General features: G+C 39.7%; 2 protein-coding genes across 5 annotated transcripts; one reads left to right on the top strand and one right to left on the bottom strand.

Moving 5' to 3' along the window:
• The first annotated feature begins 360 nt into the window (after positions 1–360).
• Positions 361–10,108, top strand: LOC307263505 (UNC93-like protein MFSD11). 2 transcript variants are annotated; one of them, XM_080044655.1, is made up of 13 exons: positions 361–843; positions 1,511–1,566; positions 1,680–1,787; positions 1,880–1,959; positions 2,826–2,922; positions 4,601–4,659; positions 4,856–5,000; positions 6,429–6,478; positions 7,008–7,073; positions 7,165–7,290; positions 7,381–7,555; positions 7,672–7,807; positions 9,343–10,108. In XM_080044655.1, exons 1-13 carry the CDS (start codon positions 754–756, stop codon positions 9,493–9,495), a joined length of 1,341 nt encoding a protein of 446 aa, XP_079900781.1. In that variant the 5' UTR covers positions 361–753; the 3' UTR covers positions 9,496–10,108. The 2 variants fall into 2 exon arrangements, with proteins under 2 accessions (XP_079900781.1, XP_079900782.1); XM_080044656.1 differs by lacking the exon at positions 7,672–7,807.
• Positions 10,109–12,320: 2,212 nt separating this feature from the next.
• On the bottom strand, positions 12,321–19,386 carry kdm8 (lysine (K)-specific demethylase 8). 3 transcript variants are annotated; one of them, XM_080044671.1, is made up of 9 exons: positions 19,316–19,386; positions 17,978–18,139; positions 16,423–16,898; positions 15,302–15,474; positions 13,553–13,685; positions 13,404–13,457; positions 12,823–12,972; positions 12,609–12,701; positions 12,321–12,509 (listed from the first exon to the last, which is right to left on the bottom strand). In XM_080044671.1, the coding sequence occupies exons 3-9, from the start codon at positions 16,879–16,881 to the stop codon at positions 12,345–12,347; spliced, it is 1,227 nt and encodes a 408-aa protein (XP_079900797.1). In that variant the 5' UTR covers positions 16,882–16,898; positions 17,978–18,139; positions 19,316–19,386; the 3' UTR covers positions 12,321–12,344. The 3 variants fall into 3 exon arrangements, with proteins under 3 accessions (XP_079900797.1, XP_079900796.1, XP_079900798.1); XM_080044670.1 differs by having other exon boundaries at positions 17,991–18,139; XM_080044672.1 differs by lacking the exon at positions 17,978–18,139 and having other exon boundaries at positions 19,316–19,371.
• Between the last annotated feature and the right edge of the window lie 563 nt (positions 19,387–19,949).

Here is a 19,949-nt window from a genome sequence, read left to right as displayed (position 1 = left end):
TAGTAATGCAATTATCAGCAGACCAATGAGACTGAAAATCTAGTAATAGCCTAACAATTAAATAAAAAAAAAACTGCTTTGGTTCCTGTGAGTTATTTGGTCAACATGTAAGCGATGCCATGCTTTTTCATTGATGTTGATCATATTTGAATTGCTTGTTCTCTCAATGTCAGAGGCTCTGTGTTGACAGCTGTGCTATGAAGCGGTCTGAAGTCCCCACTGTCCTTTCCACGGAAGAATAATCCTCCTGGTTACCTCTGGAAGGCAGCAAAGCTAAATGAGTGTAAATCACCGGAAAAATTGCACAAGAAGAAGAATGAGCTGCAGCGGGAGAGAAATTGAGGACAACCGTGACGAGGAAGAAGGAAGAGAAGACCGCAAGACAATTGGAATAGGTCCAGGGTTTTAATAAAAGTCACAAGCTGTCATGCGTACTTGGTCTGAAAGGAGGGAAGTGCCCTTATAACAGTGCTTCCCTGTTGTGGTCTGGTCTGTGTCCCATACGGTCCCATATCATCTCTACTACTACACCTATGCCCTTTATTTCCGCAGTTTGTGCATTCAACTGTAACATAACAGTTGGTAGAGTTAGGCAAATTTCAGTGGCGCGATCCGTTAAAAATGGATTTGGTCCGAGTCGTTAGATTGTGGCAGTCTTTCCTAGAGTTGTAGTTGTCAAGAGCTGCAGAACAACAATCGCGGTAGAATTTAAAAATGTATTTCTAGGACGAGTTAAAGAACCAAACAAACGCCATGACTGACAAAAGGACTTTCAACGTTGTGATTTTGGGTGTGGGGTTTCTGTTCATTTTCACCGCCTTCACCACCTGTGGGAACATTGAAGTAAGTTAACAGACCTTTTCTATCAAGAGTTTTTTTTACGTAGGCTATCTAAACCAAAGCGATCGTCAACTTTGTATTATGTTGCGTTGAAAAAAAAGATTCTCCCCATCCGAAACAACTTTCAAAATACAAGGCACAGAGTTGAGATTTTTTAGGCTATACAGTTTTTTTTTTCAAACAATGGATTTCTTAAAACCTCGCCTCTGTGAAACTTATTGAAAACGCAAATATTGTCCCAAACTGCTTAAAATAATATTGAAAATATTGCAGATAATAAATGAGCAAGAACTACATTATACAACACAATTCTGATGGATTTAAAATCGTTAAAAATATGTGCATTATGTATAGTTTCCTGCTAAGAATGACCAAATAACTTTATGCAGGGAACAATAAAGTAGCCTACGCTACAACACTAAAGCAAAAAAAAGCTGTTTAAAGACATTGTACTTGTATTTTGTATGAAAAACTTGAAAAATAAAATAAAATCCAACATGCTAAATGGGCTGTAGCAGGAAACGGGCCAATCAGAGCTGGATATCTGGCGCACCTCGTGTTCCTAATTTTCTGTAATGGACAGTGAAATTATCAAACCGGATGACTGACTTGAGGATTTAATTATTATGACCCAGTTTGTCTGGTCTAACCCTGTGCTTCCTATTTTCAGCAAACTGTGGTGAAAAGCCTGCACAATGAGACTTTCAGTGGAAGCGGGTACCACAGGTAGCCCTATAGGTTCACATCCTCAGCTCAGGATGGAGAGAAAACAAGTAAAGTAGTATTTTAAAATGGAAACTGGAACACCAATTTTGTTTCTCCTCGGTCTTCCTTTACAGTCTCGGCATCATCTATGGGGTCTTCTCCTTCGCTAATCTACTTGCACCCACGGTGGTTACAGTTATTGGACCAAAGTGGACCATGTTTCTGAGCGGCCTGCTTTACAGGTAACTTTGTTTACATGACATGAAATCACATACATGATGTTTTGAAAGATGCAGAAGCTGAAACACTTTGCTCATGGTTCCTCTCCTCTTAGTGGATACATCTCTGTGTTCATCATCCCTTCAACATGGTCCTTTTACTTGACCTCTGTACTGATCGGCATCGGCGCAGCCAGTAAGTTTAACCTACCATCAATCTCCATGTAACCTCTGATATTCCTTTTTACAACGTGGAAGCCACTGTAACGTTTTAAATGCATGAATAACCTGAACATGAAATATCTACAGTACATGTGTCTACTTTGAATAACTCTCCTCTCTCCCTTGTAATGCAGACCTATAACACCTGTGTTCCAATGTCAAAAATGATAATTAGCATATTGTGGGGGTTTCCTTAAAGATATATCTGTTGGTTATTTTCTTGATTAATTGTAAAGTCTATAAAATACCAAGAATAGTGACAAAGTATCATTTTCATCCTCAAATATCTAGTTTGGTCAGACAAACACTCCACACAGTAATGGAGACCCAGGAAGGAACCACAACAATACATTTTATTCATGAGTGCCTTTGAAGTCACTCAAAGACGCTTTACAATACGAATATGACACATTATTCAAAGTCTGTTGCAGCCTACGCAAGCTTCTGTTTGTCCAACTCCTCACAGTGTTTAATCATGCATACAGGGATTATTGTGACTGGGGTGTGTGTGTGTTGATGCGTAGAAACAGTATATCCAAAATGAGACCCTAAAATGAGGTAGGAGCTGTTCAAATAGGCCTAAGTAGTGTGCAGCCCCTTTGAGCCCACTCCCACAGATGTTGGTGAGAATAAAGAAAAATGATTTGCTTCCCATTTTGAATGCAGCCTGAAATCACTTGCAGCGTGATGAATTCCTATCGTGTCCCGGGGCGTCTGTGTATAGTTAGTCGCATTACTTAATAACACAGAAATATTTCACTTCATGCGGGGCAATTAACTGACTGGTTAATTTGTTTTTTCCGCTCTGGAATGACCCTCTGTTAATGACATTTGTTACAGTGTTATGGACCGCTCAGGGACACTTTCTGGTGGAAAACTCGGAGGCTTCCACCATCAACAGGAACACAGGGATGTTTTGGGCTCTCCTACAGTGCAGGTGTGTAGCAAATGACTAGACACTCCAGTCTCTCAGTTTCAACGGTTCATTTCCAACCACAGTGCATTTTAACACTGGGGATTATACTCCGTGTGATTCTCTGTAATGATTTAACTCTAGTGAATTAAATTAAATAAATATATGTTTTATTATTATTTGAGAATCAAAAAAAGCCTACTTATCAGCTTTAAATCAACTCAAAGTTGATGCTTAAATCAGCTTGCGTTATTTTACTTCTTCACATCATCAGTACAGTCAGTGAATGAAAACACAAATCATCACCTTCCATGGTTTTTCTTTTTGGTTGAGTTGATCAAAGATATATTATTACACTGCCGCTGCAGACAATAATACAGTCCTGACTGTATTTTTAGCCTGACAGGAGGATACATAACTATGGTTTATTTTGAAATACATTCAGTAAATCATGTTACACAGCGATCTTCAGAAGAGAGACTTTTGGACTTTCCATCTCTGGCGTTTGGCCTTTTGCTCTTGCACACTGTCTTGAGCGACTCATTTGTATTCTTTAAAATTATGCAAATTGATTTAGTGTAATAATTACATTGGCTGTCACCTGCGCCAAAGCCCACAATAGGGCAACGCTAATCTGACACCCCAGTGGTTACCCTGCCACGGTAAACTTAAGAATCAGTTCTTCACAGCCTGCACACTTCGCACGCGCACATACCACGCACACACACACACACACACACGCACGCACACACACACACACACACACAGAGGACACAGTTACTGTTATCTTTTACGAAGCTCTGTTATCCACCACTGAGGATTTGGCACGGACTAATTGCTCATCTCCATTTTTTCTTTTTTTGTTCAGGTGATATATAATTAAAGACAGAAATAGAACCCAACATTTGTCTAGTAAGGACTCCACTGTTTACAATGAAAAGAAAAATAAACAGCTCAAAGAAAGAAAGAAGCCTCCTCTCGGGCAGGGATGCAGATTATTGTGTATAGAAAGCAGGTGTTTTGATCCGAGCAAAAAAGTCCACAGTCCATGTTTGCTCTTTCTGTATGTCAAACACGGTTTCTCTGATGACATTTAAGATATAGCTGCATAGCCGGTGTTTTTCTTTAATTACACTGATTGCCCAAATGGGAGCACTTTAATTAAAGGTCAAACTTTGTGACAGTAATTAGCCCCTAACGCAGAGGTTTAATTCACACAAAACTCGCTGTACAACAACAAATTGCTCAAAGGGTATTTTGTTCAGTTACCCTGTAGACCAGACCGATGATTTATCTGGCCTCTGATTGGTCCGAGCGGTGACTGACTCATTTGTTACGAGCAAACTGGGACTTTGTTTATAGTGGCATCGGTTAGAGTTTTAAGATAAGATAGATAAGATGAGATAAAACTTTATCTCTCCCTATAGGGAAGCTTTGGTGCAGCGATTGCAGTGCAAAGTAGGAAAGAAAGTATAAGAGTGAGATAGTATAAAAATATCAATAAACATGTTTCAAACGGCAGTTAATCTTAATCCTTAAAGTGCTCGGGAAAATCTGAACATCTATAATTCCATTACACAGAGTGAATTCTGTCCCGGCAGCTGTGAAATGTTACGTGAAATGCCTTTTTAAATGTTTTATATGTACTGCTAATGTCATGTCTGTCATTTTCACTCACTCCTTTTTTTTATCTCATTCACAGCATGTTGTTTGGCAATCTTTACATTTATTTTGACTGGAACGGAAGAACAGAGATTCCAGGTACAGTTAAAACCTATCTAAGTAAGTGCTCTCATGACATGTTATAGCAAAAAAATCCAGCATGACGAAGATGAAAGCAAAAATACAAAGAGGATTATGGGAGTGATTGGTTATTCTGAATGTGCTCTATCTTAATGCCGCTAACTTATCCTGTGTATTCCAATGAAGCGCTTTATTTTAAATCTTGCTCTCTCAGACGGCAGCAGGAGAAACATTTTCCTGTCCCTGCTTGTGGCTTCCATCTTGGGTACGCTCAGCTTCCTTGTTCTGAAGACAAGTCACCATGAAGAGGAGATGCTCTCTGAAGAGGAAGGCCAGTCGCTGCTCTCAACACCCATGATGTAAATGAATATCCCTTTATATAACCACATGTTTTTTTCACTGTAGACTCATTTCTCAAGAATATATGTATATATTTAAGCCCCTGTAAACCCAAATCCACAAAACCCTTCTAACTGTGTAATTTTAGGGATTAGTGATAGTAAGCTTCATGTGAAAGAGTTAGGCATATTTATCAATCCAAATGAAAGATATTGTCATTTAAGTTTGATATTAACAGAAATACGGTTTAGAGGAGGCGGGCTATGCTCTGGTTCCTATGAGTATTTTGAACCAATCACGTCAGTTTTCTGCCCGAACGTTCAGTAAAAACAATGAATGTTGCCATGGAGACAGTTTAATACAGCCAAGCCCACACAGTCCCGTCAAACGGTCTTGACAGAAAAAAAGCTGTTTTTTTTTAACAGTTTTTAAATATTTTTGAACATTTCTTTTCAAAAAGCTTATTGAGACACCCAACTTTGATATCATATATAGATTATTACTATTGAAGACTACTGTAGGTTTCCAAATGACTGAACGGCTACTGTCTGCAACTAAAGGACCCAGAAGAACCTCGAGATGAATAATCAGTGAAATAGCAGTCAGTGTTTTGTGTGACATATACTGTACAGACAAATTAGAGTGAACATGACAAAATATGTTTTTTAAATAACCCACCTCGAAATCACCACTACATTCTGCATGCGTTTTCAACAACCATTGACCTTTTCAAAAGTAACACCAACTATTTTTGCTCCAGATCACTGCAATTTTGTCAAAGTCAAGCCTTATGATTGCACTTTATTCAAGAAGGGTGCAATCAGGTGGATTAGGGGCAGCTAAGATTTTCTCTTTTGCGAAGGACAGCAGATAAAAGCAAGACCCCAAATTCTGCAGGCATGGCCTTCAATGACTTTAACCTAGAAGAAATGTAGACTCAAGTCATGACATGAAAATAATAGAAAAATATAGCTGGCAGCAAAGACCACTGAAAGTCATGGAGAAAGTACACAGGCAGGGAAAGGATATGCATAGGACATATTTTTTAATATAAAATGAATCAGCTTTGTAAAAACCACAGAAAACAAATATATTATATTAAAAAACTTGCTTTGGACAAAACTTTATTTGCCTGTTTCTGTTATGTAGCAACAGATTGCGCTTACAAACTGTTCTGTCTAGATGCAGATATTTGATCATTGCTTACTGGCTGAGTTAGAGTGCGTGCATGATTCTAACAGCATAACCAGTAATCCCCTAGGGAAGCAACTTTTAATATGAAAAACACTTTTTCACAGTATGTTGGGGATTTTAAGCAGCTAAAGTTTCGTTGTTAAATCAATTTCCTGGAAGGAAGTTATGTAATTGTTTGTGTTTGCAGTTTATATGTTCTACTGATTCATTCCAGCTTTGTTGAAGTTGAAATTGATTTATTTTCTCTTGTTTAGGTACAAGGAAAGAGCAAACACTGCTGTGCAGGATGCCAAGTTCGAATTCAGTAAGTTTGATCAGTACTTTTGGATTACCGCACTACACATACAAACTGTTTTGTTAAATAATTCCTGGGATTTAAACACATGCACACACATATCCACAAACAAACAAACACACACACACACACACACACACACACACACACACACACACACACACACACACACACACACACACACACACACACACACACACACACACACACAGTGTAGACTTGTGTTCTCCTGCCTTAAAGGTATCTGGCCTAGTGAAGATGCACACTGATGTCAAGAAGGAGAATCCAGGCATATATAAACAAATATAGTGGGATTTGTTCTTTTGATATCTGAATTTACCCAAGTGCCTGAGTGAAAATCTCCTTTTGGAAGGGGGATTCCACCTGCATTTAAATGTCACAGGGCAAGGCGGCATTTGCATTTTTATGTGAGCTCAATCCAAATGTGAAAAAGCAGTATATAAGTGCTATGAATATAATATGTATTTATTAGCAATTCAAATAAGTCTATTTGGTGCCACCCCCCCCCCCCCTTCAGCAACAATCCTGCAACTGTTGAAGGCTAAGACCATCCTACTCCTGAGTCCCTGCATGGCGTACAGTGGTAAGTCCTATAAAGAATACATTGATATAATAAGTCTCCTTGCCTCAGGGCCAAGCACTGCATCTACAGCATGAACTCCTTTGTTCCTCAGGCCTGGAGTTATCCTTCTACAGTGGAGTGTATGGGACGTGTATCGGAGCTACTACACAGTTTGGAGGGGCAGCCAAGGGCCTGATTGGGATCTCTGGGATCATGGTAGGCATTGGAGAAATTGTGGGTAAGTTTCAGATCCTATAACAAGAGTGTGGTTTAAGTGATTTTAAAGACACTGAAGGTCATCAGATGAATAACTATTATTGCTCATCAGGTGGAGGCTTGTTTGGACTGCTGTGTAAGAACAACCGCTTCAGACGGACCTCTGTGGTGTTTCTGGGAATGGTGGTCCACTTTGTAGCATTCTATTTGATCTTCCTCAACATCCCAAATGATGCACCTGTTGTCTTCAGTACCAGCACCCAAAATAACCCATATCTCATTCCAAGGTACTTGTTCAGTTCTCGGGCAATTTAACAATAAGACAAAGTTTAAACAAAGGCCAGTCACACAAATCTGTTTTTTTTGGTTTTAGTAAGAGCTGTATTTTTTTCCCCCCCCTCAGTGTATCCATTGCTCTGCTGTGCAGCTTCTTGCTGGGGCTTGGGGACAGTTGTTTCAACACACAGCTCTACAGCATATTAGGCCGTGTTTATGCTGAACAAAGCACGCCGGCTTTTGCCATCTTCAAATTCATCCAGGTAATCCCGAGTCGCCGAATCCCAGACATTGTTAGCAGAGAGCTGAGCAAACCTGGGTTAAAATGTTGTTTTCTCAAGTATGAAATATTCACCCTAAGCCCCATTAGAGACCAAAAGAACAAAACCGCACACGGTCCTTAATCTCCTCTTTTCTTTGCTGTTGAATTGGTTTCTAACAAGAAATAGACCCCGGGAATAGAGGAATTGTCTTCAAGTTCAACTGAAATCAGCTTGCATTTTTCTGTCCGCTACAGAATACATATTTGCTTTTGAATCCCCTTCCCTATGTTTCCAATTGAGAGAAATCTGAAACCAATTTCCAATTTATAATTTGCACTTTCATGACCCCGTGTTTTGTTGGTATTTTCATCTAAGGCACAAACCAAATTTTTGCCCAAATTCATTACATTTCAATCATGAAACGTGTACAACCTATGAACTTTGTAGCCAAAGACCATGGGTTTTGTCAACTGAACGCTAGGAGATTTGGTCTTGCCCTCCACTTGACTTCTTAATGCAGCTTTTTCATGCCCAATGAAGAAGACATATGTAAATAAGGTCCAACATGTTTTTGTTACTATGTCTAAGGTAACCCTGTAAGACATACTTAGACAGGCAACACAGTGGTACGATGTATGCTTAAATGTGTGTACTTTCAATCAACCTCAGGCTAAGTAAGTTAGCCTGACATGCTAATGATTGTAGCTTACATTAGTGCAGCTAAACACTGTTTAAACAACTCCTGGGACTAATTGCTCCTGTATTTTTGGGTTTTTGAAAAGGCAAAAACACAAAACTTCAAAATAGTTATACTCGTATACAGTTGTATTCAGTATTTCACTAAAGCCCCATGAACCACCACCACCATGACGGACCTGCTGGGCTTAGCTATACTTCAGACAGGAATACTTTAGTCAAAATAGAAGTTTATTTCAATTAGCAGAATACTTTGCAGTAATTATATTTGGCGGTATGGTTCTGATCCAGGATCTCCACACCCTCCACCACGCGCACACGTGGAAAGCTTTAAGGCAGAGAGAGCCATCCCTCTGTCCTCCATGAGCTACATGGATTACAGACAGGTGAGGAGATCAGCAGCAAGGACCCCCTAGGTGTAGAACAGAACAAGCGTCAATGACAACAGAAATGACATTGATGACAAATACAGTAAACAAGGAGGTGGTGGGGTAGAGGTGGGTATAGCAAGAGCTTGCAGAGGAAGCAGCACCGGTAAGCAGGCTAGAGCAGCTTAAATAAGGCGCCAATGGGGTGCAACAAGCGGAAGCTGGCTGTCAGCTGACGTGGAGCGCTGACAGCCGCCTTGACGTCCGTACCCTGAACTAACGCTACGCTCCATTTTTGGCTAAGCTGTGATGGGTGTTCGCTGTTACCGAGATGATTTTCTTTTGCATTACAGTAAATGTACTTTTGGAAAGTTGACAAGGAAATGGCAGATTTAGAACGTGTTTCTAAGTTGTCCAGTGTTAACTTTTATACTGTCAGACAACAGAGTAAAAGGTGTTCTCGTCTATCAGTCTGTTTTTGCAGCGGTGGCGTTCTTCTACAGCGGTTACCTCCTGCTGATGTGGCAGCTCCTGCTCATGGTGGTCCTGGGCTTCATCGGAACACTCTGCTTCTTCGTGGTGGAGCGCATGCAGAACTTCTCTGTAGATTTGCCGGAATATTAGAAAGAAGACATTTTTCGAAATCAGCATTCTTTTATTTGTCCTGGGACAGACACCTAATGGGAGGAACTTTTATTTCATGAAGGATTATTTTTTAGATACATTTTTGTTATAATGCACTGAAGATCATTTAGGCCTACCGTACATTTGGATAACATACACACTAAAAAAATGACTGAAACCAAGGTGCCTTAAGATACTATTTTGAATAGTAATACATATCAATCAGTCTGCATTGTAACTTGCACACTTTCTGGTCCAATTACCCAACAATACACAGTATCATCTTTAACCATGTAAATAACCATGTACACCGTTGCACTGTTGGTCGTACTGTAGGATTATAAACTGATAACTCATACTTAAATGCCTCGCTTCTAGCTCAGGTTTGTTCATAAAGAAAGTGTATTTTATGTATCTAAAACTGATACTTTATAACTCTTAAGGCTGTTTATATTTTGTCAGTGATTGACAGTTTTATCAAATTAGACGAGAGAAAATAATGAAATAATGTTTCTGTCACTAATGGTAACTAATGAATGTTTGACAATCATCTTAACAAATATTTTGTAAATTTTGCATGTTTTTTTAGTTATTGTTGTGAATCTTTGCTAAAGTTCTATGCTGTTTGCATTTTCTTATATTAAATTAAAAATAGCACAGCAAAAGTATTAACTGTATTAATTCGCATTTTTTTTCTTAATAAGAGTGTAGGTCAGATGGTGTAAGTGTAAAACCATTTGATCAACAGATACATATTAACATAGAGAGGCATGTGACCTGAGGTCATGCTAATTGATTACTTTGCATACAACCTTTAAATCAAACTAATTGAGGACCCACACCTAATGTCATGTCGCTGGGTAACATAACTGCTCTAATCAATGTTCCTTTATGCCTTCAGCTTCCCAACACATTTTGTCAAAAATAACTTGCCATTTAAAAAAAAAGGTTGAACTAAATGATCTGGGTAACTTTACAGAGAAACACAGAGAATAGTTATTTTCTTTTATATACCAGTTTGTGTTTCAGATTTAAGCAGATTGGGGGTTTTACTCACCGTGCGGTAGCCAATGTGCATCCAGTTTAGTCCCTTTTATTGTGTCACAAAACAAGGTAATCAGCTGGATTTAATCCTGATTCGCCGGATTTATTTGTAAATCCAAGAGGCCGTTAATCAACAGAGGAGCAGGAGGAGGGTCTAGGTGAGAGAGAAGGGGTTGTAGGCCCAGAGGTCCCACATTACTTCACTGGTAATTGAGTATTGATTACATTATAATGAGAGTAAGCAGTTTTGTGTGATCCTAAGTCAATTGTGCCACTTACTTGACAACAACAAAGCACTGATGCGCTAAGTGAACTATACAGAATTTACTCGCAGAATTACATTTCTGGCAGGGTTCATATTATTGGTTTCGAGAGATAACCTTATAAAGGAACGTAACTTGGTTTGGATAAGGCTATTACCTGAACACTCACTGGCACATCTAAGGCATTGCCTTTTAAGTTATTTTCACATTGTTTCTCAGTCCAAAATAATAACATGATGTAATAAATACATAAAGACTTAACAACGTTTTATCTGCAGCGCCGTAATGGAAGCTGCCAAGATAAGTAAATCGATTAACTATTCTCCATTTAGTATGCATTTATGAGCACATATTTATCACTTTAACAAGCACTTAGAGAAAACAGTGATTCCATTTCCAGTCACAAAGAGATATCTGATAAAGTTACGACTATTATAACACGTTCTACATTTGCAGCAAAGCCCTCAAGTTTATCTGAGCCACTTTCTCTAATTTCTTTGTTCACCTAAAAATTCTCGCTCATCTTTTCAAAATCAGGAAAAAAACACAAATAATAGAATTTTCCTGGGCTGTTGTGCTTAATACAAAAATGCTCTGCCTTGTGCAGCCTTGATTTCCCCAAACTCTACTTTAGCAGACGGTGAATTTAATTAAAAAGCAGATCAAATGAGTATCAGTGCTGATCTACTTCATTTTGTCACATCCTCACACACTTCATGGTTCTAATTAGAGGGCTAGATTGAAATGGACCAAAGGGAAACACGACTGGGGCTTGTCGGGGGTCTCAAATGTGGAAGTTCTGCTCTCTTTGTAGTCAGGTGTTTTTTTTTTGGGTGCCCGACAAGAGTCGTACTGTCAGGGGACTTCACCAATGAGACAGTTGGAATTTCAAAAGTATGTCTGTGCAAGGGGATTAATTCATTTAATTCATTAATTTTCATCTGTAGCCTGTGCTTGATTGCCCCAGACTGTCAAGTTTAACCAGAGACCCGTGTTTATTAGCACATTTTTTTTATACCTGTGGCTTCACTCGGTTATTACATTTGAAGACTTGCCTCATTTGCATGAATTATGGAAATCACACATCTGAGGATATTTGGAGGGAATAAGGTTGAGAACACAATTAAATAAGCCAATTTTGAAAAAGAGCAACATATCCCATCAAATTAGATGACTAACAACCCTCTCTCCATAAATTATATGCAGGATGAAATGAGCACAAACAGTTCTAACTGCTCATTTGTTGTGTTTTTTTTGCTGCTGCTGGTGGTGATAGCTTTCCACACAACAGATGTAGCAGCAATCATCAGCAGCACAATTAAACTAATCATGCAGCAGCGTGTGTTCATTGTTCACGGATCAAAAGGTTTTCTGTGATCGGTGATGTCCTAAGATTTATGAGAATTATCATCGCATTAGTTAAAAAGTCCATAATGATATCCATACATGACGCAGAAGAGAGAAAAAAAAGACGCTGGGACTTCAAATTTCACTCTACAAAAAGAAAATACTTTATTATGTATGTACAAGTCAGTCAGTCAGTCAGGACCACCAGAAGCTGACAGAGAAGCTGAGTTCTAAGGAGCGGATGTAATGCCAGTGTTGGACAGGGATGAACAGCACTTCTCCGGGCCGTAGCACACATTCTAAGTACGGAGCTTTGGAGAACTCGGGGAAGCGCTCTGTGTCTGGATTCTCCACCTCCACCTGCATTGGAAAAATGAGGCAAAAAAATTGTGAAAACAATACTGCATACATTTGCCGGTGTAACATATTCCAATCTCTATGGACTGTCAATCCCCCTACCTGACTGGTATTATGAAGGAGCTGGGATTGATGAGGGTACAGCTTGTCTGTGTCCTCCGGGGAATAGAGGCGGACGTATTTGCTTCCCACCACCTGATTTTGTTTTATATAGGGGAAGGGGGAAATCCCATGTGGTAAACAAACTGCGATCATGTGACTGACCTTTTGACACTAACTAGGATTCATAGAAAAAGCAGCGTTAGGATATGGTCACCTGAGCCAGAAAGTTCTGTTGAGGGTCTTGGTGGAGAGGAGACACTGTGCCCAGGGGCCCAAACCACGCGTTCACAGTTATGTCGTCTTCTTCCCCTTCGCCGAGGCAGCAGTAATCAGGGAGGCGGATGTCTTCCTTCAGCTCTGGTATCTAAGAGCAACCCTCAAACAAACACAAAATCACATCACAAGAGGATGTTTTTTTAGACTTAACTTCCCTACAGGAAAATATCACCTTATTTGACATTGTAAAAGTAGGAGCAAAACATACACATACATAGAGAGCTTTTTACAAGTGGTTCCTGGTTGAGGATGTAGTGAAACATCATCATTCTGATCTAGCAAACAACATCCAAAATACCCAAGCTTGACAAAGGTGACCTTTTTTGGTAAAGTTCAATCCACACAATGTATTGACATGTATGCTAAAATAAGGGCTAACAAGCTTGTGCTGTTGAAAGCACTGTGGTGACACTTGAAAAGAAAACTGGGAGAATACTATTCCTCAAATTGCCAACATTATTAAGATTATTATTTTTCATAATCACAAAGTATTTTCTAAAAGTGAATACAGTTCCATACCTGATCAAACAGCTGGTGCTGAGCAAGATAACCAACACCTTTTACTCCATCCTCCTGGGTGATTTTTGATCCGCAGAGCAAAGTGAAAGTGTGTTAGAAATCACATGGAGGTGTTTGATGCTTAATGCTTAATGGAGACAGTCACTTACTTTATTCAAAATGTGTCTGTCAATGAATTCACTGAACGTGAGCAGTGTCTGTGACCACTCCTCATCCGTGTATCTGGACCCCACCTCAACGGGAACTGTCCGGCAACCAGCAACAGACCTCAAGTATTCTATGCTTTTTGGAGGAGAAAAGGGAGAAAACAACTTCATTAAAGGAGAAGTAAGTCATATGGTCCTTTTAGCTAACTTCCTGTCAGTGACTGCAGTTAGCAGTCCCCTCCCTTGTCCCTACGTCACCACCACACGTCAGATAGTGCCACGATGGAGAGCACCGAGTGATCGTTCACGGGCACAGAGACCCGCCTCTTTATAGTGTTCTATCTCCTGATTGGATAGAAACGAGCGGGATACTCAAAATCTTATCTGGCCATTACTGCAAAGCTGAATGACTGGGAGACCTGTGTTGTGAACTGCGCATACTGTTTAAGTGATTGCTGTATCAATATAGACTGATTTAACAAGTATTCTAACAAAAAACATCACTTACTTCTCCTTTAAACATTACTGCGATACAAAAGCAAATATCTAGTCATTCGGAGATCTAGCTCTGCAAAGAAAAATGTCAGGTTTGAACTCCTGGATGTCCTCCTACAGTATATGGGCTGAGAGTCTAGATGTCAGGGTGAATAGTCAGCTGTCAGCAGTCGGCAGAGAGAGGGAGGACAGTGAAGGACATTCTTAAAAGGAGAGGCAGTTATATCAGACCCTGGTGTCAGGGATGTTGTGACTGTGTGAGTACACCAAGCTAAAACTCAGTTCATGTTGTCCTCCCCTTACCGACATCTAAAGACAAGTAAGACTGAAACGTACACTATGCTGTATATCATATACATTAGTTATGCCTTGCACTACATATATCATATACAGTAGGTATAGCTGCTGCTCTGGTATTTAAGTGATTACATTCAATTGTTACAATATTCTCTGAGGTAGGAAAATACACTCAGGCTGGTGTCACAAGTGTCAATCAGCCTGATAACATGGCTACACTCGACACAAAGTGGGGTCTAGTGTTTAACCATGACGTAGGATTTGTGATATATATATAGTATATAATAATACCAACACTGTGACGCCAGTGCTAAACAGAAGCGGTTTCCTAAAGATTCTGGAGAAAGCTGGTTGTCAAAAAAATGTCTTTGTCAAAATTTAGGAAATAACTCCTAATGATCCACTGCCTGTAAGTACTGTGTGTGCTGACAAAACAAAATCCAGTGTTAATGCACAGCTAACAAAGTAATGGGTATGTAAACAAAGGGGGCCCACCCTAGCTTAGCAGGGTGGGCCCCCTTTGTTTACATACCCATTTACAGAGCCTAGGCTGTGTATTAGCAATGTTTTTTTTCAGCGCACACACACACACACACACACACACACACACACACACACACACACACACGATACTGTCAGGTAGTGGCTCATGACAAGATCACTGCCTCTTGACAAAAAGTGATTTTGTCAACAAGCGTTCTCCAGAATCACTAATTCCTTTGAGACTTTGTGACTATGGATTCAACTGATCTGTAACTTCCTGTCAAGTATTAGTATACTTTGACTGACTGAATTTAATTATGATGATAAATGGATCCCAAATTGGGAAATCAACTGTCATGGTGATGCCATCTGGATAAATAATATGCAAATGGATTCTGATGGATACAGCCAAGCCATATCCTGCAAGTAGAGCTGTTCTTAATTGAACAAGAAAAACACATCAGTAAAAGCACAAACCTCCAGGGGCGTTGACTGAGGGCGGGCCAGTGGTCGATGATCCCCTCTAGAATGACTGGTTTGAGGGGGAGCAGGTAGTTTGTGTTGAAGCTCTCCAGTGAAGGACACTTTATCCTGGGAACTGACAACTCTTCTTTGATCGCAGGAGCATGTGGGCACTGGATCTTTATTCTCTGTTAATGAGGCCAGAACAACAAGAGTTAAGTGAAGTCTTGAATTTAGTGATAGAATTAGGAGCTTTGATGGGGGAAATAACAAGAAAACAGTGAGTCTTTTGATCATATTTCTCTACAATAGATCAAAATAAAAAAAATTAAGGGCCTCTAAAACACGTGCTGATTATGTCTTTTGTGATATTGTGTATTTTTATGAAGCTTTAGACTGTTGGCCAAATCAAGCAATTGAAAGATTTCACAGTTTTGCATGTCATTCCCCTTTATGCCCAGATCTCTACAAATCTGTCAAATAAAAACAAAAATGCAAATATAATCTTAAAAAAAATCAAATTAAAAAAGCCGTAGGTTGAGACCCCAGTCAAAGAGCGCAATTAGACATGGAAAGTTATGGTTTGTAAATGTTTTAATTTTTTTTTTTAAGATGAGTGGCTCTTACTCTGAATTCTCAATCCTGATGGCATCCAAACAAAGTGATGTGACATTTGGGTGTTTGTAGCACCTCATCTCCAGCGATATCAGGTGAAGGGCAACAAAAGAAAAAGCTATCCAAAACATATTCTGAAATGTCCTCATCATCATCATCGCTCATGACACACACTGTTACAAACTTTGAATCTTTGAGAATGTAGAAAAGCAGATTTATTTTCTTTGCTGCATCACATGCCATATACCACTGATGTAAGTCAATGATGATTCTCCATCCTGTCATTTATGCAACCTTAATATTGAATGGGTTTTGCACCACAAGAATGCTTGTTAAACAAACTGTAAAACGTTGCACGAGTACACCCAACTCTTACTGAAGCATCATAACACTATCCCCATTCCCCACTTGAAATCCTTTAACCAACTTTGATGGCAATACTGAAGTAAGTGATGAAGAACTAAAGTGATAAAAAAACTCACATGGAATAATGTCTGTTTCAAATGAATAGGAAGACCCACCTTGACCTCAGTACGTTCACTTTCATCTGCATCTTCTTTAGTGGACTTCCTGACTTCCCCTTGCAGAATACGAACAATAACCTGAAGTATATCGTCCAAGATGGCCGCCCCCATGAGTAAACCCATGTCACAAGTCCTCACGGCCTGCAGTAGCTCCTCCGCCGACGGGCTGTTGTGACACAGAGCGGCCGCTTTGAACAGACAGCCGTAAGAATAAACACGTCTCCATTCTTTGTCAATGTGACGCCATGTCCCCGTGTTGAGTTTCTCCCAGGAAAAGTCCACAACGATCTGAGGATAAAGGGTCTGGTTGGTACCGGTAGAGTCGCTGTACAGTTGCTGCCGGCACCGTTTCAGGATCTCCACCACACTGGACTCCACTGTGTCGCTGAACTGCAGTGGGAACTGGTCCACACTACCAGGCAGAACAGCTGAGATCTTCGCCCACACATCAGCCATTGATGAAAAGCTCCTAACTGTGGGAAAGACAGTGACGGTGAGTTAGGACAGCACTAAAGACTGAAACCAAAAATAGGCATGGTATTAAATCATGTACAATCAGCTACACAGCCTGCATAGCAGCAGTGTGTATGCTTCACCCTGGGTATCACAGGTGAAACAGATACTGGATGACTGCGGGTTGTCATACATCTGGATAACACAAAAATACAACAACATTAACTGGCTGAAAAGAACTGTTGAGCGGAGGTTAAAAGATCAATTCATTCAGAAATGGCAGAGCGAGCTTACAAGCATGACTTCCTGTGACTTATACATAGAATTTAAACAAGAGTTTAAACTAGAAAAATATCTGTTGTATGAAAATCAAAAGTCCAGACAGGCCATCTGCAATTTTAGAACCAATAACACCCGCATACCTAAAGTCACAAGAAGATACAAAGGGCTGGAAAGAAATCAAAGAATATGCAACCTTTGTGATGCTAATTGTGTTGGAGATGAATACCATGTACTTTTTGAGTGTAAAAATGTGGATGTAATGTATTATAGAAAAAAGTATCTGCCAAATTATTATGTTTATTTTCCATCCATGACCAAATTGATTTCACTTTTGAGGGCAAGTAGGCCAGGGGTTATTGTTAAAACAGGTGCCTTTTTGAGAAATGTTTTGCCATTGTTTAAATGATGTTTTTGTTTTGTTTTGTTTTGTTTTGTTTTTCCTTGCCGTACACCATTGTTTTGTTTTGTAATGATTTCAGTTGAATTGTGTGCTCCATGCCATGTGCTATGGCCGTGAGCCGTAATAAATAAATGAAATGAAAAATGATACTCTGTCACGGGATGATAACCCTAAACAAAAATACCATAGTTTCACTGTATCACGGTATTGCGATTACAGCTCTCAAATGTGTTATTTTGAACTATCTACAGTAGGTAAAAAATAATAAAATTAATTCCGTATGACGGGAAATTAAAGTGGTTTGGATTTTGTTTTTCATTTTTTTTCAGGGTATTAGTTAGGAAAGCACTTCCGATGAATCCCGAATGCTAAGGCACTTCTGATGTGAAGCCAAATGTACATGTGCAGCGCACTGACCTCAACAACTCACTGTGATTTCCAAAGGCAAAGGGTTGACATTAAATCACTTGCTCTGTGCTCCGATGGCCACACAGGTTCAACAACCCACCATGGTTACGCTCACACACAGGAAGTCACTTGGCTTTGTGTCTGGCTGACGCTGGGCTGGCCACCTCTTTGCTGCAGTGAAACAGATGTACACACACACACACACTCATTTCCAAATTGGCAAACACAAAAACGCAGGTGAGGACAATCATGAGCCAGAGAACTGCGACACATTCACAATGAAGACACGCTTTCTGAACCCGCCAGCTCTGCCTCCATGTGACTCAGGTACAGCCATGTTCTGGATGCTCTGTTACCCTGGAGACCATGCCAAAGTACAGAGGCAGCCAACTCAGAGCAGCGCCCGATTCGTTAGAGCATAAATGAAAGCCATGTGATCTTTGATGTGAGGCCACACACACAACCCAAACAGAAAGACTGCATTTAAATATGGCACATGCCTTAGGAGGTGACCCTGCAGTGCACGCCAACACTATGCTACCGACATCTGTCTGAAATTCTGTCACATCAGCTAAAACATGTGTGCAACCTTCCACTTTGTGCATATCATTAATACAAATGAAACAAGCAGAAAATCCTGTATTTAAGGATGTTTAGAGAATTAAAGCCCTATTTTAATTTTTGATTTTGGAAGTCATTAATGAAGATGGGCAGAGTGAGAGTGCACTTCATCCATTTTTCCAATCCAGTAACTGGAGAAAGATAATTATTGTTCTATTTTAAAGCCTTAGACCAAAATCATATATATAAAAAAAATACATAAATTAACATGACGTATTATCAGCTTTGTTGCCGTGGGATCATGCAAACACTCATTAAAAAGGAATATTGTGCATATACACCCACATGCAAGTAAAATAAAAATCTAAATATATATAGGCCTATATTTAAATGAACTCAATCATTAACCAGATACACAAAAATAAATAAAGATATATCAAAGTTGGACACACCTCAATAAGATTATGTAGGCCTAGCCTATAAGGAAAACCCTTTTGGAAACCATATATTGACAGACTGTGTATGACAGTAACCCTGATAGGCTATATAGACTAGCCTAGGGTAATATTATTAAGTGCCACGAGGAACATTTAAATGTGGCATTGAAAACACTTTCAGCGACGAAATACGAATTGTCTTTGCTACATTTAATGCCAAACATACAAAACTTATATCTGGTCAATTAAGTAACAAGTGTAACATTAGTCTCGGTTTACAATGGCGGGATAAAAGGCTACAAACACGCCAACCTAGAGCTGAACTGATAACGTGAAAAGCTACACATACCTGTTGTGAGGACGTTTAAACCGTGAATCCTATAATACTTGCCAAGTAAAACTGTAACTGAAGCATTTCCGACCACAACATTACAGCCTGTGGGACGATAAAAATATACCGTAAGGAAACACGAACATCGGAACAAAACATTTGTTCCACGTTACGTTCAACGTGTCCAAAAACGGGATAGAAAGCTTCCCCAAAATGGTGCAAAAACACATCGGCTCAGTCTTATTCGAATTTAAGCAATTCTAAGCATGTCGACATTACAACATATGTTTAATTCATTTTTATGACACACACTTTGATCTGCACTCACTCTGTGCTCCAGTAGAGGGTATCCTCTTATCCTTAAAACAAATGCTCCAGACAACGTGCTGTAAAGCCAGTTGAAATGAATCACACACACACACACGCACGCACGCACGCACACACACACACACACACACACACACACACACACACACACACACACACACACACACACACACACACACACACACACACACACACCCCTCTGGCATATGTTGCCATTGTCATACTGTGCATACACCCTCCTACACTCCTAACACTGTCCCATCTGTCTACAACCTCTTAGAATTGAGGTGCACAACAATCTGATTCTCTCTTCTTTTTTAATGAT

This window comes from Ammodytes marinus (genome assembly GCF_949987685.1).
Source record: "Ammodytes marinus genome assembly, chromosome: 16".
NCBI lineage: Eukaryota > Metazoa > Chordata > Actinopteri > Uranoscopiformes > Ammodytidae > Ammodytes > Ammodytes marinus.
Note: the sequence above shows the minus strand (reverse complement) of the source record. Positions and strands in the feature narration are given on the sequence as shown.

Bases quoted from the DNA above. Each gene is read 5' to 3' on its own strand.
- LOC307263505 (XM_080044655.1), top strand. From the start codon at position 754: ATGACTGACAAAAGGACTTTCAACGTTGTGATTTTGGGTGTGGGGTTT. The intron at 2,923-4,600 runs GTGTGTAGCAAA...TCTCATTCACAG, and splicing joins TGGGCTCTCCTACAGTGCAG to CATGTTGTTTGGCAATCTTT. The intron at 7,291-7,380 runs GTAAGTTTCAGA...ATTGCTCATCAG, and splicing joins AGGCATTGGAGAAATTGTGG to GTGGAGGCTTGTTTGGACTG.
- kdm8 (XM_080044671.1), bottom strand. From the start codon at position 16,881: ATGGCTGATGTGTGGGCGAAGATCTCAGCTGTTCTGCCTGGTAGTGTG. The intron at 13,458-13,552 runs GTAAGTGACTGT...AAAATCACCCAG, and splicing joins ACAGACACATTTTGAATAAA to GAGGATGGAGTAAAAGGTGT. The intron at 12,702-12,822 runs GTGACCATATCC...AAACAAAATCAG, and splicing joins AACAGAACTTTCTGGCTCAG to GTGGTGGGAAGCAAATACGT.